Source organism: Solanum stenotomum, chromosome 4 (assembly GCF_019186545.1).
Source record: "Solanum stenotomum isolate F172 chromosome 4, ASM1918654v1, whole genome shotgun sequence".
NCBI classification, from domain to species: Eukaryota; Viridiplantae; Streptophyta; class Magnoliopsida; order Solanales; family Solanaceae; genus Solanum; species Solanum stenotomum.
The window spans coordinates 11,082,644-11,103,625 of record NC_064285.1 but is presented as its reverse complement, the minus strand read 5'-3'; the positions used below and the strand labels follow the sequence as shown (position 1 = coordinate 11,103,625).

The 20,982-nt window shown below is 32.7% G+C and overlaps 2 protein-coding genes and 1 non-coding gene across 4 annotated transcripts; 2 read left to right on the top strand and 1 right to left on the bottom strand.

Moving 5' to 3' along the window:
- The first annotated feature begins 629 nt into the window (after positions 1–629).
- On the top strand, positions 630–9,256 carry LOC125862011 (probable CoA ligase CCL8). 2 transcript variants are annotated; one of them, XM_049541977.1, is made up of 17 exons: positions 630–982; positions 2,008–2,177; positions 2,448–2,621; positions 2,918–3,101; positions 3,858–3,946; positions 4,478–4,549; positions 4,682–4,732; positions 4,828–4,935; positions 5,543–5,641; positions 5,835–5,927; positions 6,019–6,096; positions 6,258–6,362; positions 6,644–6,734; positions 7,433–7,506; positions 7,649–7,828; positions 8,113–8,166; positions 8,924–9,256. In XM_049541977.1, the coding sequence occupies exons 1-17, from the start codon at positions 862–864 to the stop codon at positions 8,969–8,971; spliced, it is 1,791 nt and encodes a 596-aa protein (XP_049397934.1). In that variant the 5' UTR covers positions 630–861; the 3' UTR covers positions 8,972–9,256. The 2 variants fall into 2 exon arrangements, with proteins under 2 accessions (XP_049397934.1, XP_049397935.1); XM_049541978.1 differs by lacking the exon at positions 3,858–3,946 and adding an exon at positions 3,213–3,301.
- Positions 9,257–11,056: 1,800 nt separating this feature from the next.
- On the top strand, positions 11,057–11,130 carry TRNAT-AGU (transfer RNA threonine (anticodon AGU)). Its single transcript has one exon. It is a non-coding gene; the product is annotated as a tRNA-Thr (tRNA).
- A 382-nt stretch (positions 11,131–11,512) lies between these two features.
- LOC125861263 (protein NRT1/ PTR FAMILY 1.2-like) lies at positions 11,513–16,074 on the bottom strand. Its single transcript, XM_049541201.1, has 5 exons — positions 16,024–16,074; positions 15,737–15,911; positions 14,980–15,197; positions 12,606–13,159; positions 11,513–12,527 (listed from the first exon to the last, which is right to left on the bottom strand). The coding sequence occupies exons 1-5, from the start codon at positions 16,072–16,074 to the stop codon at positions 11,624–11,626; spliced, it is 1,902 nt and encodes a 633-aa protein (XP_049397158.1). The 3' UTR covers positions 11,513–11,623.
- Between the last annotated feature and the right edge of the window lie 4,908 nt (positions 16,075–20,982).

The window sequence follows — 20,982 nt, the reverse complement described above, 5'->3', positions numbered from 1 at the left end:
TATATATATACTTTGATGATATTAAACCATAAATACAAATTAATAACTAAAAATAAAAAATATGAAAGTAAAAAAATAACCGCTTGTAAATAGTTTTTCTTTTTAGGTACAAATGTTCTTTTCCCTTATTTAAAGTACATAAAAATTGTTTGTAGGCTTGGGACTAAAATAATGATTAGGACAACAAACCTCCATCTCCTTCGTCTTTTGGATACCCATATAACGAAGCGACTAATTAAGAAATTTCCCTTATTTTAACCTTTGGCCACCATTTATATTTAACTAAAAAATAAATAATTACCCAAAGGAAACAAATGGTAAATTAAGTTATTTTCCATATTCTAATTACTGAATAATCTCTGGGGAAAAATGACAAATATACCTCTTAAACTATCGTAAATAGTTTGCAGATATCCTCCGTTATATTTTTGAGATATTGATGCCCTACCGTCTAAAAACTAATGCATATATATCATTTTATACTAATGGATATACATATGTCATAATCTTATTCATCGACCCTACATTTATTAATCTTCCGTTAGAGTGAATAACGGAGGTATAGTTCGGTATATTTATCCTTTTTCCCTAATCTATGTGCTAATCTTCTTCACAATTAAAACGCCGTCAATCTACGGCTACCCAATCGGAAACCGTTGACGCTGATCTCGCCGGCGAGACCAACCCCCAACCATAGACGTATTTGAACTGTTGGGTTATTTATGAAGAAACCAAAAATTTCAACCCAGCCACATTTACTATGTCACGTAACATACAGTTGTGGCAACCAAAGCTGATGGGTCGCCATAAATTGACATTTCTTGTTTTTTCTTTATAAAGAAATACTCCTCACCTAATAGTATGAGCACATTGAAATTTCTCAACTACTTCCTCTGTTCTAACTCTTCATATATTCAGTATCGTTTTGCCTGTCCCAAAAATCATAGCTTTATCTCATCCCAACTTCGCCTCTTATCCTCCGGTAAGTTTTCTTTCTCGATCAAAATACCCATGTTGAGGAATTTTGATTATCTTGATATACGTTATTGTAAATGCATATGCTTTGTCCCTGGGGTTTGTTTGGGAAAAAAAATTAAGAACTGAAAGCATGCATATCAATTGTTTGAAGAAATGTTTGTTTGAGCTGCATTTGCGAAAACAAAAAAAAAGTCATCTTTACTCGATTATGAATTAGAAATATAAGGAAATGGATGTTATAGTATGCTATAAATCTTAAAAGAAAGAAGAGGGAATTTTTTTATATCTGGGGATTTCCTGTTCTGTTTTGGTTGATCATATTTGGATTAGGATCTGTCGAGATATATTATGAGAGGTGGCTATTTTCGCGCTCCTGTGGAATCTTGTAAAGAGATGTATAAAGGTGGGCATTGTGATTTTAGAAGTGATATGTTTTTTGTTAACACATGGAGAATATCTCAAATTCTACATCTTCTTTTCACTGTGAGCTCAGAACCTCATCTTAAGGAAGCAGGGATTTTTACTTTTTTTCTTTGGGGTTGGGCATCTAGCTGCATCTTCAGAAACAGTACAACTTTTGGAGTAAAATGTAGGCCCTGTCCCATTTCATATGATGCTATTTGATTGGAAATGGAGTTTGAAATGCTTATTGGTCGCTCATAGTGTATTGGGTGTAGAAAAGTTACTTTGATATGGAAAACATTACTCAAAATTTAATACTTGAATTGTTTAAATGAATTTGAGTTCTTGAATGTCGGTGAAAGTTGAATAGAATAATATTATCAGTAAAATGGTACGAAAAAACGTTTTGGGGACGTTCTGAAAAGTAGAGATTATCTGATAAGTTGGAATAAGCGAGTAGTTATTTACTATACTTCATGTGTAATATATATTCGTAAACTAAGTGTCCCTTGGATGCGACTCATGGCATATCTTCTTTTGTGCTTCAAAAAGTTAGAGATGGTGGTACAAACATGACATATACATAATCTTAAAGTTCTCTTCCTCTTTCTTCATTTTTATTTTCAGCTACAAGTAGCATAAGCTATATGGAGCTGGTCAAGGAAGTTGCCAGCAAGGGACCTGAATCGCAGAAGAATGTTGCGATAAGAGCTGATGAAAAGAGCTACAGTTACCTGCAGTTGATATCATCTGCGAGGAAAATATCAAATTTGTTAAGCAAGCTAGATCTTAAAACCGTGAGTTGGAAATGACAAATTATCTATGAATAACTAAAGCTGCATGAATTTTTGTTTTAATCTTTATCAAACAGTGTAAATTAAATGAAAGTTTTCTTTTCCCAATTGTAATGTTTAGTTGACAATAATTGTTTACGAAATTCATTCAATGCGAGTCCTTTACCCCACACTATCTTTTGCATCTGGATATATTGCTCTTCCTATTTCTAAGTCAGTCTACAGAATTTACTTCCGTTATTGCTTTCTGCTCAGTTGCTTCCACTTTTTCAGGACAAAGGCATCAAAGAAAATGAACATCACAATGGAGCAAGAGTAGGGATTGTGGCCAAACCTTCTGCTGAGTTCGTTGCTGGAATACTAGGGACCTGGCTTAGTGGAGGTTGTGCAGTTCCTCTTGCTCTGAGCTACCCTGAGAGTGAACTGCTACATGTGATGAATGACTCGGTCTGTCTCTGAATCTTTGTTCTTCTCCCTCAATGTTTCCTGTCAGTGAAGCGTTATATTGATAGATAATGAAGACACATAAAAAATGAATGTCTTTTCCTTTCTCAAATACTCAATATTAATGATATAGATTGCATTATTTGTCATGCCTTGCTCTCTGCCTGTAGATGATTAGCTCATGTTCAATTAGGCTGAATATTCCCTGTCTGCATGATGTAGAAAAACAGCGATGTCCTCTTTCCGGTTTTTGTCCTCTTTTATGCTTATTTAATTCATTGTGAAACATTGATTTCTAGGACATCTCCATAATTTTGAGTACTGAAGACCACCAAGAACTTATGAATACAATTGCAGCAAAAACTGGTGCTCAGTTATCTCTCATTCCTTCAATTCCCGACGTGCATTCATCAACAAAGCATGACCAGTCAAAAGACATGGTTTCTGAGGGTCAACAAGATCTGCTAGAAATCAATTCCTACAGTGAGATAATGGGTAATTTGTCTGTTTCTCCATATGGTTATTTATTTTCCATGGAGATGTTTGGAGCTCATCAATAGCATTTTCCTTTGTTCTGTACATGTTATCTTTAAGGCGAGAACCCTGCTTTTATCTTGTACACCAGCGGCACAACAGGGAAACCAAAAGGAGTTGTCCACACACACAATGGAGTCTTAGCACAGGTTGATGTCTGTTCTAGACTTGATATCCGCATTCCCCTGCTTTTATTGGATCTTGATATGATTGATTCTTCACCTTTATGTTTTCTTCTCAAATTCATTGATCTACTAGCAACATTCCANTTATTTTTCATGCCTTGCTCTGTCTGTAGATGATTAGCTCATGTTATTAGGCTGAATATTCCCTGTCTGCATGATGTTGAAACACTGCGATGTCCTCTTTCCGGTTTTTGTATTTAATTCATTGTGAAACATTGATTTCTAGGACATCTCCATAATTTTGAGTACGGAGGACCACCAAGAACTTATGAATATAATTGCAGCAAAAACTGGTGCTCAGTTATCTCTCATTCCTTCAATTCCCGACATGCATTCATCAACAAAGAATGACCAGTCAAAAGACATGGTTTCTGACGGCCAACAAGATCTGCTAGAAATCAATTCCTACGGTGAGATAATGTAATTTGTCTGTTTCTCCATATGGTTCTTTATTTTCCCATGGAGATGTTTGGAACTCATCAATAGCGTTTTCCTTTGTTCTGTACATGTTACCTTTAAGGCGAGAACCCTGCTTTTATCTTGTACACCAGCGGCACAACAGGGAAACCAAAAGGAGTTGTCCACACACACAATGGAGTCTTAGCACAGGTTGATGTCTGTTCTAGACTTGATATCCGCATTCCCCTGCTTTTATTGGATCTTGATATGATTGATTCTTCACCTTTATGTTTTCTTCTCAAATTCATTGATCTACTAGCAACATTCCATTTTTACTTCGTGATGTTACACTATAAATTAAGGCTCAGTAGATATCATTCATATCACAGACCTTGGTGTGTCCGATTGAGCAAGTTTGCTTCCCCTTTTTTCTTCCTCAATTAGGCTGCAAATGCGTATGTGTTCCATTGATTCTGAAGGTAGGATAACGTGCGATAGTATTTGTATTGCTGAGAGATGATAAGTAACCAAGTTAGCACCTTGGACTAACTGCTGTTGTAATGAAGAAGAATCAATATCATTTACTAAAGTGAACTTGTTTAGGTCTTGTTTCAGTTGTCAGTAATATTGGGAGGTGTGAGGATTGTCTTTATTGAAGTTTTGCTATGAAATACTCTTTTCAGTTTTCTGGAAGTTTTGTTGATTTCTGTGCTAATCCTCCTTCCATGTTTGCTGTTTCAGGTCCAAATGTTAGCTAATGCATGGGAATACACGCCCAAGGATCAATTTCTGCATTGTCTACCACTCCATCATATCCACAATCCTTTATTTTTGTTCCCAATCATGTTGTTTACAGTTTTCCTGCGTTTGCAGTGTGTTTTTGTGTGGGATAAACAATCTCATTTGGGCTACAAAACTGGCTGATCCTTAACCTGTACTATACATGTGCATGGACTTTTCAATGCTTTGCTTGCCCCTCTTTATGCAGGTTCCACGGTATAATTTCACATTGTCAAACTTTTTTCACTCACAGCATACATGCTGCCGGATTGGAAATTCATGTTACTATATCCACTTTTCTCTTTTTGAAGGTCGACTTCGTGCCAAAATTCAGTGTGAGGGGAATTTGGCAGAGATGGCGTGAATCATATCCTACAGATGGGACTATAATGGATAATGCCATTACGGTGTTTACTGGAGTAAGTCAGTTTTAAGTAGATTAGTGAAACATTGTTGCAATGTTATGTCATGGTAGATAATCTGTGCATTTATTATGTTGAGCTTTGCATTCTTAAACTTACCATGGAAAAATGATTTTTCGCTTCAGTTGCATTATATGTGTGTGAAGCTTTGAGTAAGAATACATGTCTCCTGTTCCTGCATCTCTGAATTGGACTCACAGTTGAAGCCTCTAATAATGTCATAAATTTCTTTAACTTATCATGAAGCACCATTGCATCAGTTGCATCCTGTTTGCTTCAAAGCTTAGAATAAGAATACATGGTTTCTCGATTCCTTTGCATAATGCTTTCTCTATGGCTGAGACTAATAATACCGTGTCATGATCTCTAATTTCTGTATCCCTGGATTGGAGATACTTGCAGTAGAAGCTTCTACTTAATGTCAGATATCTAAGATGTCATTACTATGATTGTATCTGGGGTATGGATAGGGATAGCTTTAGCTTTTGTGTGTGCCTAGCTAGGATTTTCCAATGCCATGGTGTCAACTAATAGCTTTGGTAGCAGATCCACCGACTCCTACCCTCTACTCTTTGCTGATTGATGTTTTTTACTAATCCAATAGGTTCCAACTATGTATGCACGATTGATACAAGGTTATGAAGCAATGGATCCAGAACTAAAAACAGCTTCTGCTTCAGCAGCAAGGCACTTGCGTCTTATGGTAAATAGACTTGGTTTCTCTTTTGCTTGTGTTATTTTGATAGACAACACAAAACATAATTAGGATCTTAACTGTAAAGAGCCTGACTTTCGCGTTTTGGTTGGTTTTATAGAGTATAGAATGTACTGTTGTCAAAACCTAATGTGTTTCTTAATCATCCCAAATGAGAAAAAACAATAATTTCTGCTTCCAGATGAGTGGCTCCTCTGCACTTCCTCTGCCCGTCATGCAGCAGTGGGAAACCATTACAGGACACCGGTTATTGGAACGTTATGGCATGACTGAGGTAAATGTGCTCATAGCCACTTATTTTAGTATGTAGGATTTTGACTGTTCACTTAATATCTATACTTATGTAAATGGTTAATTTCGTTTAGTTTGTGATGGCAATCTCTAATCCCATAAGTGGCAAGCGCAAAGGAGGTACTGTTGGCAAGCCATTTGCAGGTGTGCAGGTTAGTGAGTTCCTTATGTTATGTATTCCACATCTAATATGCTGCTGCAACAAAGTCCATAAATGCAGTCCAAAAATTTTGTTAGATGCATCCCGTCTTTATGATAAGCTCTATCTATTTTTCTTGAATATTCTGTCACTTCTTTATTTTGTTTCTGATAGGCCAAGATACTTTTGGACGATGAAAGTAGTAATGACAAAACTGGAGTTGGGGAGCTCTGCATTAAGAGCCCATCATTGTTCAAAGAATACTGGAAATTACCTGAGGTAATCACTACATAGTTTGTAATTCTACTCCTTAAACATCTCCTGCTTTGAATTTTTTTCATGCATTTATGTTAATAGCCATTTGTTTATTTGCTTTCATGAGAGAAAGTTATCTTGTATTTCTCTTACTCCCCCTTCCGCTCTTGAACCTTGTCAAGCACTTAGTTTTAATCTATTACCATTTGCAACTGTGGCTAAGTGGCTCGCCAAATTGAAATAGATGACTTCCTATGCCATTTCTTGGTATTGAATATCTCTTGTACCATGCGAGGATTTGCTAGATAACCAAGCAGTCATTTACTGAAGATGGATATTTCAAGACTGGAGATACTGTTACTGTTGACGAAGATGGATATTACATCATTCTGGGACGTAAGCATACTGTCTCCCAAATTATTTTCTAGTTGTGCTATACCAATTTCATATGGTCTTCTTTGAATTGTTAGTTGCTAGTTGTGCTATACCAATTTTATGCATGTTATGTCCCTAGTAGAGTTGTATGACCTGCATGAGATTTGAATGGCAACTTCTCTGAAAGCAATTCAGCATATTCTTGTCTCCTTTCCCCTTTTCAATTTGTCCGTACATTAAATGAAATGACAATGTTGTCTACGTGACTGCTTTCTCAAATGATGAGATTGAATCACTGAAAATGACTATCTCGCTACTTCAGTTTTTCTGATATAGTAATATTTACCAATGGATGGGGAAGTGCAAGTATGAGTGCCATGTGCCTATCTAAAATTTCTCAGTCAGTAGTTCAATTACTCAAATGATAGTGTGTATAACTTCGTCTTATGTGTTCAAGAACCCAAACGGTAGATATAGGTCTGTGAAAGATATATATCTACTAGATTATAGTTGATTCTAGTTTTTATCAATAAATATTTTTTGAAGACAAAGTCCTAATATTTAGAAGTGTCACTTATTATGTTTATTCGACCTTGGTTCTTTGGCCTGTTGCTTTCCATTCATAAAACAATGGGGTGATGAAAGTTCTTTTGCTATCAACCTCTATCTGTTAGAGAGAAAATTGATTTCTTTTAGAATTGATTTTTTTCCTTTTTCAGGTACAAATGCTGATATTATGAAGTTTGGTGGATACAAATTATCAGCATTGGAAATTGAAGCAGTTCTATTGGAGGTTGCTGCTTGTCTATCTATCTATCTATATAAACACCCTTAGTTTCTATCAAATTTTGAATGTTCCCCTCTGATATAGCTCTCAAATATATGATTTCAACAGTTAACATTAATCCCTTGTTAATCAAATTTCTCGTTCACAGCATCAAGCTATATCAGAGTGCTGTGTGTTAGGCTTGCCTGACAAAGACTATGGCGAAGTGGTATGTGCAATAGTTGTGCCTGAGGCCGAAGTCAAAAGAAGACGAGATGAGGAGCTAAAGCCTGCACTAACCTTGCACGAACTTTCTGATTGGGCAAAGGAGAAGCTTGCCCCATACAAGGTATCACCCATACTTGGAGAGTTAATTCTTACTGTTGAGCTTATGAATCATGTTTGTCCTCCATATATTGAGCTTGTAAAACAAATTCCTTGTTCTAGTACAGTACATGACTGTTTTGAATGATGAAGAAACATATAAACGTTGAATTACTTGGGACAAGGAAAAGGAGTTCATGCTTGTTTGGTTGATATTGTTACTATGATTTGCTTTTCTTGCGATATGTTTTGGTATTGAAGTACTAAGGTGCTTAAGCTAATTCTTGCCACTTTATGACTGTAATCCAGATACCAACTCGTCTGTTTCTATGGGAATCTCTGCCTCGAAATGCTATGGGAAAGGTGAGATATACCAAACTCCAAACCCCCCCTCCCCCCATGCTGCACTACTAAAAAGAGGTTAAAGAACCATGGAGTCAAAAATGACGGACAGCGTCACTGCAAAAATATGACGCAATTTGCAACGCTGTTCGTCATTTCTATTTATTTTAGAAAAAACAATGGACAATGACTCTGTCCGTTGTTTTTTTTGGTGGATTTTTTCGTCATATATATTTATATAATTAATATTTAATTATTTATTATTGATGATGTCGGTCTCTTTGGATTAAAAATAATAATTTATTAATTATTTAATAATAACGCCATCCGTCATTTTTAATTTTTTTTTTTTTTTAAAAAAAGAAGCGACGAGCGGTGTCACTTAGTCTGTCACTTTTAGTCAAAATGTTGGTCAAACATTTTTAAAAAGCGACGAACAAAGTGATGCCCATCACTTTTTAAAAAAATATCTAAAGGCAGATCTTGTTTTTCCCATTTTCTCTCTTTCTCTCTAAATTCCTCCAATCCCTCCCAATCACCACTGTATACGATGGTAAAAGAGTCAATGTCAATGACGGATAGCGTCGCAAATTGCATTGCTTTTTGGAGCGACATTGCCCGTCGTTTTTGACTCCATGATTTTGTTTTAGCTCTTTTTAGTAGTGAATGGATATTTTTTGCCTACCTATATTCTTTCACTTGTGTCCTTTTTTAATATTTGAATTCAAATAATAATGGTTATAAACAGCAGATTTGATATCCTTTTTCTCTATACTAGGTAAATAAGAAAGAGCTGAAAAGGAAGCTGGCTGAAGATCTCAGATGAGTCAGAAGATGAAGCATCAGAAAGTAAAATAATGCTTTAAGGTGTCACTCTATGTTCTTTTACACAAAAAGGGTCTTAAAAGAATATTAGTCCAGACAGTGATTGGAGTGAAAGTGCAATTAGTATATTAAATTTAAATCTAGGAATTTTAATGAGAATTGAATTTAGAAAACATGTTAAGAGTTGATACATGGATACTGTATATCCAGGATAGGACTCGTGAGCCCTACTAATTCTACTTGTGAAATGGACCTGAGTATTGATTTTCTTTATTCATTCTTTTCTTCTGCTATCCCATTTCTATAATTGTAAAAGTTCTGAAATTTACTTCCTGAAAAGTGCCAAGGTATTTGCATTGCAGCTTTTTCTATTGGCATAATACATACATATGTTTTTTTTAACTTGGCTTCGACTTATATTTATGTTTTCCAACTTTGGGTATACTCAAGTAGACATTTTAAATTTGTATAAAATTCAACAAATAGGCACATGTGTTCTACATGACAATTTTCATCCTACGTGGTGTCCTATGCGTATTATGCCACATAGGACTAACGTGTTTACTTGTTCAATTTTATATAAGTTAAAGGGTCTACTTGTGCACATCCAAAGTTGGAGGACATAAATGTGAAATGAGACCAAGTTAGTTATGCCTTTTCTATTTGTTCCCTCGTGTCACTTGTTATTCACCAATGGATTATCCCACTATTCGAGTCCTAGTTCCCATCACTACTACATTTTGCGATTTTACATTTAACTAAGTAGGGAAGCATTTCACATGACAAATAGGGGATGCATTTTGTATCCTCTCTTTTTTGGTACATAAGATGGATGTTATGGGCATATACTAAGAGAGTGATAAGATTAGGAATGAAGTTATTGGGGAGAGGATGGAGTGACCTCTATGGTGGATGATGGAGGTGAAACTAAGATGGTTCAAACTTCAATATGTGAAGAGAAGAGGGATAGATCATGCCTAATGAGGAGCAGTGAAAGGTTGGCTATAGCGGGTGTGAGAAAAGGTAGAGGTAGACCGAAAAAGTCTTGGAGAGAGATGATTAGAAAAGACATGTCTCACCTGCAACTTATCGAGGACTTGGCCCTAGATGGAACATATGAAGGTTGAGGATTAAGACAAAAAGTTAATTGGTCAAGCATTGTATGATTCAATTTTCAGTATCGTTACTATTATTCTCCTACTATCTTGTTCTTCGATTTTGATATCATCTAATGTTTCATTTGCGTCAGTTTTCCTATTATTTTATCGTTGCTACTGTTCTCTTCTTCATTGTTTTCAGCATGTCTTTTTCGCTATTGTATTTGTCTGGCATACTTGTTTTTTTTATATGTTTTATTCGAGTCAAGAGTTTATCGGAAACAATATCTCCATCTTTTCAAGAAAGGAGTAAGGTTGCGTACACAACATCATCTCTAAAACTCAATTTTGCAATTACACTCAATATATTATTATCATGCTTGTTGTCTTTTTTGATAAATGAAAAAAAAAACTAAATAAATTTCTTAATAAACACCATATCATTGAGCCTTTCTTCTCAAATTTACAAATCTTAGTGTGTTTTCGTTTGTTAGAAAATCTGCAAATTTCTTTTCCTCCCCAAAATTTGTATGATAGTATCTTTGTTCACGTCAACAAATTATTTATCTTCCTCTTTCATAAGTTCAACAAGAAGTAAAATTTCCACCTCTGAACCCCTTAAATCTCCCATCTCTGAACACTTTTGATCTCCATACAAAAATTTGAAAGCTATAGAAATAAGTACATCTTGAAGAAGAGTTCTGACGCTATGGTAATGTTATCTCCATGTGATTTATGGATTACAGATTTGAGTTGTGAAATCAGTCATTGATACTTATATTAAAGTAGGCTACCTATGTTACTCACACTCCTTAGGGATTTGACCCTTCCCCAAATATTGCGTGAATGTGAAATGCTTAGTACACTGGCCTATCCTTTCTTTAAAATGAAATAAATAAGCAGACCTAAAAACATTGTACGTGGTGACTAATGAGGGTAGTGTAGAAATCAACGGACAAGTAGGATAGTGATACGAATTGGGCAGGCAAGCTTTCATAGCTCAGTTGGTTAGAGCACCCGTTTAGTAAGCGGGAGGTCTTGAGTTCGACTCTCAATGAAAGCAATCAAGTTTTTTACCCCTCCATTCTTGTTTTTACCCTCATTGCCAAACCCTATTAGATATTTGTGTGCACATTGCGGTATGTTAAAGTTAAATTGTTCGGGTTATTACCATAGGCCATTTGAAGGCCTAACTTAGATTCAATGGATGTTCTCAATCAATATGCTAACATCCTTTTTGAGATACATTGCGGTATGTTAAAGTTAAATTGTTGGGGTTATTATCGTAGGCCATTTGAAGGCCTAACTTAGATTCAATGGATGTTCTCAACCTATATGCTAACATCCTTTTTGAGAGATGGTCATTGATCCAGATGATGGGGATGCACCAGTGCCACACATTTATAGATCAACTAAAAATGAAAGTGAGTCATATATATTGAGACAAATGGAATACCAAATCAAAGATCTCATTGAAAAATGAACAACCAAAGCAATTATAACATAATTTACTTATAAATACTATGTATACACTAAACCACTAGCTCAACATGATTTCAAGTGGTTGACCCTGGCCTAGATACATTCTCTAGTTCCATTTCACCATCTTCCTCTACCAATTTCTTACTCCCACTCTCAACACAAGGTCCATAAGCCCAACTACAAACCATAAAATAAACCAAATTAAAACAAGTCATAATAGCAAGAAGCCAATAGTAATTCTCATAATGCCCCCTATTAATATTACTTGAAACCCAACTTTCTTTCCCTTCCCTTTTGGTAATACTATCCACATTGCTCAGTATCACACTTGCCAACAGATTTGCCACAGCAGTTCCTAGTCCAAACATCGCGGTAGCAATACTTGACATACTTTTCGGGAGCTCAGAGTAATAGAATTCTATTTGGCCAATCGCGTTGAATGCCTCTGCTATTCCATTTAAACAATGTTGTGGCACAAGCCACATTGCTGACATTGCCACTACTCCCTCGGGGTTGTTCAATAGGCCTTGATCGATTGATTTCCTTCTACGAACATGTTCAATGATCCCAGAGAGTAACATTGCCATACAAGAAAAGAATATCCCAATTCCCATTCTTTCTTTAGTTCCAATACGAAATGGTTTACCTCTGATTCTTGATCCTAATGGAATGATCACGCGATCATACACAACAAGCCAAACTGTTAAAGCAATGACAGTAAATATCCCAAAAGAGGCTGCTGGAATTTCAACGCGTTTAGTTATATGTCTATCCATAGATTTAGCTTGAAGTAAAGGGAACGAACTTTGGCTCAAGTTAATCGATACCATGATCCCTGTTGACCACAATGGCATCACTCTAACGAGGGATTTTAGCTCCTCAACTTGCTCAACTGTACAAAGACTCCACGAATCGACTGCTACACCATCTTGCTTAACATCTTCAGAGGATTTTATAATGCAAGCTTTGTTCAAAAACCTAAAATTGAAACATACACACTTCAGCTAAGACAATAATTGAACACATTCCTTAACACAAGAGAAGAGTTTTTCATACCTTAATTTGCTCGTTGGCACGATAAATTCTGAACCTTTATTGTAATGGTAACCAGAATTCTGTTCAGGATATGCAAGTTTCCTGTTCTTATAAGCAACGACAATGACCTGAACAAATCTACCCAACAAATTGTTGATCACGTTTTCCTTGATATAAAGCGGAGTAGCAAGAAAAAAGAGGAAAGCAGAGAAGAACATAATAACCACAGGAACACCAAATCCGATTTTCCATCCCATATGGTCTTGAAGATATACAATGCCAGTCATAGCAATAAGAACAGAGATCATGACGGCAGCATAGTACCAGTTAAAATAAGTCTCCAACACGCGTTTGATATTACCATTAGTATCGCGCTTATCAAACTGATTTGCACCAAATGCTAACGAACATGGTCTAATACCACCAGCACCAATCGACATAAGCATAAACGAGGAGATCAAGATTGTATATTGAGCTGTTGTTGCTGATTTACATGCCTGACCTGACACTAGAAGATTGCAAGGGGGAGGCCTTGCTTTCGGAATCATTGCAGTTAACCACAATACAATTGTCCCCTGAAAATTAAAATGTGACATTAAGGTGTTTAGTAGCAACCACAAAACCTGAATATTTGACTCCCGAAATTCGTAATGTGTCACATAAATTAAGACATCAGAGATACTACACTAAAAGGATAAGAGAGATGAAAAAAGGAAAAATAACTTATTCTCATCATTTAAACGTCAAATTACATTAATTTTATTATGATTAATGAATTCTGTTGAAAATGAGTATCAACTATTAACCAACACTGTTTAAGTTATACTAATATATGTAAAGATTTACTTTCTGCGTTCATTTTTACTTGTCACTATTTGACTTGACACACGCATTAAGAAAACAATTATCAATATAAGTGTTTTACCAAATTATCCTTATTATATGATGTTTAGAATTAGGTCTTGGAAAATGATTTGGAAAAAAGACATTTAATGTTGAGGGTAAAACATGGAAAAAAACAATGTCTTTTCTTGATATATCGAAAGTGACAAACTAAAAGTGAATGGAGAAGTATGTCATACACCTTCCATTCGGATTTATTTGTCAAATATTTTCTAATTTGATTTCTACTTTTACTTGTTATTTTTGACAAATCAAGAGAGACAAAGAAAATCTATATTATACCCTCAATTTATCAACATTGAGTTAATGTCTTTAAAAAATATAGTGAGTAAATATGTTTGAGACCCTATCAATTAACAGAGGTAAAATAGTAAACTCATTATATCAATTATTGTTTTTTTAATAGCTATATCAAGTTAAAATTTGACAAGTAAATCCAAACAAAAGAAGTATATTCATTGAATTTGTGCAAAAATAGAGTAAATTTTTTGCCTAAGAAAGAGAGGAGGCTATGTAATGAACATGAATTATTTAATGCTTAAACTTCACTAATTATACTAATTTAACACACTAACTTTAATAACGCCATTAAGTATAGTATAAGCATAAATAAACTACTCCATTAGTGGTAATGCCATTTAAGTATACTATAAGCATCGACAACAAATCTACATCGTATCAACGCTGGAAACAAGTGTACCTCGTATCAATAATTACAATAAAACTCATATAATAATTTTCGGGCCTCGAAAAGATCTACTATTTAAAAAAAAATAAAAAATTAAACTATATATAATCAATATAACAGGTTATTCTTATCGGATGAAATTTCAAATCTTAAAAATAAAATATGTTATATGTTACGCTGATATGTAAGAATGACGTGATAAGAACAAAAATTATTTGTACGGACTATATATACTCACTTAAACTCGTTACTTCTATTTTCAGAGTAATCAGCTTGCAACAATTAGATTTACTTATAAAATTCCAAAAATTAACTTTCAAATTGAATTTTAGAATTTTTAAAAATAATAAAAATGTGTTTTCACCTTTTTCCCTCCAAATTACTCATAGAAAAGAAAAAAAAAACTCCAATTTATATTCATGGCTAGACACAACTCTTCTTTTCAAATATTTTTTTTTTCCTTTAAAAAACAAATTTTCTTTTTTCAAATTTTACAATGAAGCATGGTCATTTCGTCCACTTATTATTGTAAGTATGGTTTAGGTAAAATATGCATAAAACTTGTAGACTATAGTAATCTATTTCTCTTGGGTTTAAAATTTAAATAACTAGTAGATTACTTTAATATAGTACTCTCTTTGTCTCAATTAGTTATGTGAAATGACTTGAGAAGTATAAAATCTTCGAATAAAATTCACATAGTTAAAAAGTATATAAAAAGTAACATGACAAACTTTTCAAAAACAATTATTATCACAACATCCAGATAGTTAACACCTTCACATAAAATAATTATTTAATTACCAAGAAACTGAAGATGGAACCAAATCCAATGGTAAGGAAGCGTCCAAGATATGAATCTGCTATGAAAGCTCCAATAAGTGGCAAGAAATTGGTAGCTGATGACCAATAAAAGAGTAAATTTTGTGCAGTGGTAACTCCCATACTATACTCTTTCATCAAATAAAATGTCATATTTGGTAAAACCCCAAAAGTTGCCACCCTCTCCAATGCCTCATTTGCTGTTCATAAAAACCAACAATATAAGTTAAAAAAATAGAATTCAACGACAGACAAATTTTATAGCTAAATAATGAAATTAATCATGACTAATCTTATTTAACGATGGATTAATGAAAACACACATTATTTTACCATAATTTTTAAAATTTCCCACCATTTAAAAAAATTACAAAAAATCTCCTCTCTCTCGGGTACATCTTAATCCCCTCTCAGATACACCCCTCCCCTTAAATAATATATCATTCGCAATCCATGAGCTATATATCCACAGATTTCCTCATGAAAATGGCTAGGTTTCAAATCTACACAAAAATGGCTAAAATAACAAAAATGAGTTCATCCATCCCTAGAGTTCCTTTAATTTTTTTATTTTTTTGAAAACGTACTACTTAACTTGGAGTTTAAGAAAGAAAAAAAGAAAGAATTTTAGTTCAACTTAAGTATTATGCATCACCGGGATCTCAGATGAGATTTCACTGATTATATTGTTATTATAGTTTGACAGACTAAAACGAAAAGTATGTCAGTTAATACGTACCTATAATAAATGGCATGGTTACAAGACCACCCTTGGATCTTTGAAGTTGCATTGTTGGTAGTGGAGGATCATCATCAGAAATTAGTTTATTGTGATGAGTTTTAGGTGAATTAATGGTAGAAAGTTCCATGATGAAGAAGCTAGAGATTTGAGGGAAGGAAAGAAGATGAGAATACTACTCCTATAAAAGTAGTAGTGAAAATATAGAAAGGTGGATTGAGACAAGTAACATGGAGGGGTGGGGTTTATTGGAGTTGCTTTTTCTGAAAAGAAACTAATAATTCTACTCTCTCTCTCTCTGCAACTAGCTCGTGTGCATTCTTTCTATTTTGAATCATTATTATACAAATATTTATACAAAAGTTTAAGCCAGAGTTATTACATATATCACGTGAAAAGTTAAAAATAAAATAGAATATAGTATTAGAAAAATGGAAAAACAACATTCTTACCTCGAGGTAAGGTTTTAGTATATGAAAAGGTAATTAACAAAGTAATTTCTTAGAATCAAATAAATTATTTATTAGAATATGAAAAGGTAATTAACAAAGTAATTTCTTTTGTGCTACTAGTTAGTGTAGTCAGTTTTTTTTCTTTAGTATATGAAAACGAATAAAAAATGTCCTTAAAATACACAAAATTTACCATGTTAATAATTGTGGTTAAGAACTGCTCCTATATTAGACCAAATATCTGTCTCTACACATTGTGTGTAGATCAAAATAAGAAGTACAATGAGATATAAAAATAGGATAGGACAGTGGGAGTTAGTAAGTTGTAACATCGGTGTTCATATCTTGGGTTAAAATGTACCTAGTAAGCAGTAAAAATGAAGAGACAAAGAGAAGAAGGTAAAAAAAAAATTATAAGTTGTTTTTCAAATTTAAAATTCAACATCATGTTATATTTCAAAAAAAAAAAAAAACAAATAATTGCACACAATATTTTTTTTTAAATTTATGAATTTAAGAATCCATTCGACCATGGGAATTATTCATTTTTTATCAAAATAATTTTTTTCTTTATTTTAAAATTAGTGTTTGGTGATAATGGAAAATTCAAATCAAACTATGCTATATAAATTAAATTAAGAATAACACGTACATAAAAATTATCAAATTGTCATGTGTATCAACTTGTTTGTAACAAACTATCAGAAAAATATGATATCACGTGAATTGGAACTAGTTGAGCACTATTTCATAGTAGTGCATTCTATTCCATCTTAGCATAACTACTTCAATGTTTAGTATCATGAAAACAAAGAAGATTAGGATAAGCTAAGTTGATGATTACTGCAAATATAATGAGCATATAATATAATGGATCTTCTAAAATAACAGTTATAAATTTGATTGAGGAGCGCCAGAAAGAATGAATCGAAAAAATGTTCTTGAAGATTATTTATCTGAAAGTAAATGTAGAATTGACACTTAGTAAAAAAAAAAAAAAGAAGCTAGAATAAACTAAAGGAAATAATATAAGAATTTATATTTCAACTTTATGAAATTTTGAATTTAAGGTATTATCTTAGTTTTTGTGACATACCATCACATGTTATTGAGATTTTGACAAGAATAAGGAACAATTGGCTGGATAACACATGGTAGGACACCACGTGTTCCTCTTTTTAAAAAAATGTTTGCTTTCTACTATACTTTCTAGATACGATTTCATAGTATGTTCTGAATAATAATAATACTGCTTAAAATATTTTATAATCATGTCTAATTAAGTTACAATTTTTAAAATAAGATAATGTTCTGAAGTAACTCTAGTTTCATGTATTTGTTCTTATTGCTAATTTATAACTCATTTATCAAAACACTAAATGTTGGGAAAATAAGTGCTAATTATTTTTATTAAGATTGAGACCTTTATACATTTGAATGTATTTTTGAATATTAATATGTGCATTAAGACTTACATGTTTGAATTTAAATAAATATAATATTAAGATCTGAATACTAAATAATCAAAATAATTTTTTTCTCAACAGTTGAATATATAAAACTTGTCTTTAATTAATATACAAATTTTCAGTAAAATGCTAAATTTATATAATACTCTATTAATAAAATATTTTACAGAAAATTATATGGTAGTTGGTTGTGGTGATAGCTAACAGTGATAATTGTGGGTGTCAATTGGGGATTGTGGCAATGATGGTAGTGCTGGTAGCTAGTAGTGATGGTGACTAACAATAGTAATTAACAATGGTTATTGATCATATGGTAGTCGATGGTGCAAACAAATAATTATAGTGGATGATAGTAATAGCTAAGGATGATGACAATTGGCAATATATAGTGGTGATTGATGATGGTAATTAGTTATTGATACGATTAATGAGTATAATGATGGTTAGTGGTGATAATTGAGAATGGTGGCTAATGGTGATGATGTTCGAGAATGATGATTGGGTGATAATAATGATGGCTATCAACTATAACTAATTTTGGCATGATGGTAAACACTTGATCCTAACAAGTGGTATCAGAGTCAAGGTTGTGAGTTTGATTCCCAAGAGTAACATTCTGCTTGAGACAGGTGTTGAGAGGGGAATTGTTAGGTAATGTCAACATCCTGCTTATGACAAGGCTCACGAGGAATTGGGTGACCCAAGTTGGAGTCATGATCGAATATTACACTTGCTTGGACTTAATTAAGAAATAAAGTTACATCTTTGCTACCGTCTATAACTTTTGACATGATGATAAGCGCTCGGAGGTGATCAATGAATAACTTAGAAAAGGAAATGATTAAAGATGCATGCAACACCTAAACAAGGTATCAGCATTATTACATAAATAATGTTGTACAGATAAGTAAGATGATTCTAGCAATAAATGCCAGGAAAGAATTGGACAAAACACAAAATAATTACAAGCAATTATTTGTTACAATTTTAGTTGGATATTTTTGGCACCTCCTTCAAAGGTAAAAAATAAGACATCAAATGGGAGCCCCCAAAGCCATAATGATTATTATTATTATAGATAGGTCTAGGAGGAATTCTTTTTAGGGGTGGGGTGGGGTGGATTGGGGGTGGGGGGGTTAGGTTTTTACTATCGTAAATTAATGAGAAGTTTATATAATAAATATGATTTTTTTCATTCATTGAAAAAATATATGAATGATTCTTACTAAAATAATGAAAAACTTTCTAATTATTATTATTTTTTTAAAAAAATAAACCGCCTTAATGATGGGTTGGGTTGGGGTGGCGGGGCTTAGACAGACCCCTACCAGTTCATATCTTGAGTTAAAATTTTTACAGAGAAATATGTGGTCGGAAAATGAAAATTTCATCCTTGTATGAAAAATTTCATAAATTTAGGTTACAATAAACCTATCTATAACAAGCATAATAAATAAACTTTCTAATTATTACATATGAAAATATTGCTACTTTTTTAATTATTGATTTAATTAAAATATCTCTGAAAATTATCACTAAATATTTTTAATAGAAAAATAGTGATTTTTAGTAGGGTTTATTGGAGGGTTTGCGCATTGCAAAAATGAAAAAAGTTATTCTGTATGCATATAAGGTAAGACACATCACATATGCATCAAAGGAGCTATGATTTTTTAATTTTTTTTAGAATATAGTTCCTGCTTTTACTACTAGAAAATAGGGAATTGACTACGATCAAAATTTAATAACTAAAGAATAAAAATTTCACGTTGAGTCTATTTAGCTACAAATTAGCGATATATTATAAAAAAAAAATTCAATTAACTAGGATTTATGAGCTTTTTAGCAACAAATTAATTAGAAATTACTGATAAATTTTATTGCTTTTTAACTCCATATTTTCTAGCAGTGTTTGTTTGAAACTACTTTTATTAGCCTTAATTAGTTGACTATACAAATATTGAAACTTCTGTTCAATAACTCTCCATAGTTCATCGCTACATAAAATCCCCATAAAAAAGTTTTTTTTTTTCTCCACTGTGATTCATACTATATTCTTATCTATTTTAATTGTCATTTTAATAATTTCGTTTGATTATAGTTGATAGCTTTATCGTGCACTATCACTTACACTTTGTTTGGATTATTGTTAACCGTTGTATTATATTGTTACTATATATATAATATTTGTTTGGATTGTTACTTAAAATGTTTATGGAACACTTGATATTATTATTAAACTTATTTTAAGAAGGGCTTCAACATCTACGAAAGGACCAAACCTACTAGATTTAATTTTGTATCCCACCTTGATGGGTGCTAGAACTACACTAACTACTTATTCCTTCTGTCTCAATTTATAATTTTGTATCCCACCTTGATGGGTGCTAGAACTACACTAACTACTTATTCCTTCTGTCTCAATTTATGTGACACAATTCATTTTTTGAGAGTCAAATAGTTTAAGTTTGATCGAAAATTTGTGTATGAATCTTCAATTTTTTTTAAATGAAATTTATATATTTGTAAATTACTAAAATATACTGTAAGTCACACTAGTTGACACTCCAAAATATTTAAAAGATATATATATAAACTTTATAATAAAAAATAAATTTATTTGAATTACGATATCTGAAATATGTTAAAGTATAAATTGAAAACCCACACATTAATTTGAGAATACCCAAATGATAAAAGGATGTAATTTAGTACTCTTCCTACTTTTGTCTCAATCATACTTTCCACTTTCCACTTTTTGTGATCTAAATTATATTTTCTCCGCCTCTTTTTTTTCTTCAATTTTAATTTTTTATTTATCTCTTTTTACTTGTTATATTTGACAAATCAAAAAACGATAATATTTTTTTATCTATTATATCCTCAATTTATTTAGAGAGTTAATGTTTTTGAAAAAAATATAACCTCCTTGATGAATAAATTGATTTTGAAATTCTATCAATTAGTAGGGATAAAAATGATAAAATTCACTATATCAATTATTATTTTCTTAATAGGCATGTTAAGTAAAACATGGACAAGTAAATAAGGACAGGGAAGTATGATTTACACTTTTCACTTTTTGAGATCTAAATTATATAAAACTTTATTCATTTAATATAATATTATATATAGATAGATATAAGAAAAATCGCAAAACTATAGTTATTTTAATATAGTTTTTTAACAGTGTGTTATTTCTTGCTCACAATTACATTGATACATTAGGGAAATATATATACAAATAGAGACAAAAGTTTAGGACTTCTCCATATATATTTTGTTGGTTTCTTATTTGGTGTCTGTTATCTGCATTGAAGTCGAT